The sequence below is a fragment of the Arachis duranensis genome, chromosome 10, assembly GCF_000817695.3.
Source record: "Arachis duranensis cultivar V14167 chromosome 10, aradu.V14167.gnm2.J7QH, whole genome shotgun sequence".
NCBI classification, from domain to species: Eukaryota; Viridiplantae; Streptophyta; class Magnoliopsida; order Fabales; family Fabaceae; genus Arachis; species Arachis duranensis.
In genome coordinates, this window is record NC_029781.3 from 26,286,035 (window position 1) to 26,288,342 (window position 2,308).

The following is a 2,308-nucleotide window of genomic DNA, read 5'->3' on the forward strand; positions in this document are numbered from 1 at the left end:
AGGAGTTGGAAGAGTTCTTCTTTGAGATCGTATGGGAGGTTTCTATTAATGAAGGTGTATTCCTCTTTGGTTGGCCCTATTTGTAGCTTTTCCATGTCTCCTTCTGGTTCTGGCCTAGGTTGGCCGTCTTGTCGCGCATCTAGGTCGGCTAGGAATATTCCGGCCGCATCTCGGGATTTTTTCCTTAGGGCTAGGCTGGTGTTGTCGCATTCGGCTGCTCTCGGTCTCCGTGAATGGTACCTACGGAGCCGTCGTCGGTTCTGAACTTCATGAGGAGGTATTTGGTAAAGATGACTACAGAGAAGTCATTGATTGTTTTTCTTCCGAGAATCACGTTATAGGCTGTGGAGTCTTTTAGGACTACGAATTCAGATAGGATTGTCTTTTTCTGATTGCTTGTTCCTATGGTGATGGGGAGGGTAATTGAGCCATCTGGTTTGAGAAAGTTGTCTCCGAGTCCCGTGACGCCGTGGCGGTGTGTTTGGAGGTTGTCGTTGCGGAGCCCGAGCTTGTCGAAAGCTCCTTGGAAAAGGATGTTGGAATCTGTGCCGGTGTCTATCAGTATCCTTCGTACTAGTCCAGTTCCAATTCTGGCTAAGATGACGAAGGGGGCATCTTTGGCTGAGGTGCTGTGTTGGCAGTCCTCTGGCAAGAACGTTATCGTATTGTCGGCCGCGGCGATTGGGGCTTGGTTTTTGATAGCCATTACCTTGAGATCTTTTTTCATTGTTAGTTTTGACTTGCTCGGTACGTCCTTGCCTGTGATGACGTTCACTATGATGGTCGGGTCTTCCTCCGGGCTCTCCCTGCGGGCTTGTTTTTGAGTTCTCGGGTTACGCCCTTCTCTTTCCTACGACTTGTCTCTCTCCGTGCGTCTCGGTTCTCTGATGATTTTGGTAAATTCTGGGAGTTTGCCGTCTCGTATGGCCTGTTCAAGAGCGTCTTTAAGGTTGAAACAATCTTGTGTTTTGTGGCCGTAACCCCGGTGGTAGTCACAGTAGAGGGTTTTGTTGCCTCCCGTCCTTTCTTTGAGTTGTCGGGCTTTGGGAATGATGCCTCGATCTGCTATTTGATGGTATATCTCCGTAATTGGTGCTGTTAGAGGCGTGTAATTAGAGAATTTGCCTATTCTTGGTGGCCGGTTGGTCGGCCTGGGGTGGTCCCATTGATTCTCTTTGGGTGTTGGGTTATGACGGGGAGCCGAATTGCCGTGTTGGGTGTTGGCGTGCTGCCGCTTGTTGGCAGCAACGACCTGGCTGACTTCTTCGTTGTTGATGTAGTCTTTGGCGACGTTCTGGATTTCATGCATGGTCCATACTGGTTTAGTAGTGAGGTGCTTGCGAAAATCTTCATTCATGAGCCCGTTAGTCAGGCAAAGGCTTGTAACGGAGTCCGTGAGTCCATCGACCGTTAGGCATTCGTCGTTGAAGCGGTCGAGGTATTTCCTTGTGGATTCTTCTTGCTTTTGCGTGACTCCTAATAAGCTGATGGGGTGTTTGGCTTTGGTGATTCTGGTCGTGAACTGGGCCATGAATTTTCGTGCTACATCATGGAAGTTGGCTATGGACCCGTTCGGGAGGGCGTTGAACCATTTGATCGCTGGTCCGGCAAGGGTTACTGGGAAGGCTCTACACCGGACTGCGTCGGCCGCTCCTTCTAGGTTCATTCTGGCCTCGAAGGCCGTTAGATGTTCCTGAGGGTCCTTGGTTCCATCATACTTCATGTCGGTGGGTTTGTCGAAACCTTTGGGAAGTTTCGCTCTTAAGATTCTTTCTGTGAAGGGTGTAGCTCCCATTATAGTGTGGTCGTTTCTGCCAGATTATCACTTGAGCGGATCTGTTGCACATCAATTGTCCCTTGATTTTGAAGATCATGAGTGAAGAAGAATTTGGGAGAAATATGCTTTGTTCTATCACCTTTGATGTATCCGCCTTTAAGCTGAGCAATGCATGCTGTATTATCTTCAAACAGGACAGTTGGAGCTATCTTATGATCAATCAAACCACATGATGACAGAATATATTGAATCAGGCTCCTTAGCCAAAAACACTCGCGACTAGTTTCATGAATCGCTAGTATTTCATCATGATTAGAAAAGGTTGCTGCTATCGTCTATTTTGTGGACCTCCATGATATAGCTATATCACCATATGTGAACAGGTATTCTGTTTGAGATCTCCCTTTATGTGGATTAGACAAGTATCCAGCATCTGCATAGCCAACTAATTGTGACTTGGATCCATAGGGATAAAACAATCCCATATCAACCGTTCCATGAAGATATCGAAAGATCTGTTTGATTCCACTA

At 47.4% G+C, this 2,308-nt stretch overlaps 1 protein-coding gene across 1 annotated transcript; it reads right to left on the minus strand.

The window, feature by feature from the left end:
• Positions 1 to 850: 850 nt before the first annotated feature.
• LOC107469656 (uncharacterized) lies at positions 851 to 1,795 on the minus strand. Its single transcript, XM_016089034.1, has one exon. It carries the CDS (start codon positions 1,793 to 1,795, stop codon positions 851 to 853), a length of 945 nt encoding a protein of 314 aa, XP_015944520.1.
• Positions 1,796 to 2,308: the final 513 nt, after the last annotated feature.

Coding starts and splice junctions, on each gene's coding strand:
- LOC107469656 (XM_016089034.1), bottom strand. CDS start 1,795: ATGGGAGCTACACCCTTCACAGAAAGAATCTTAAGAGCGAAACTTCCC.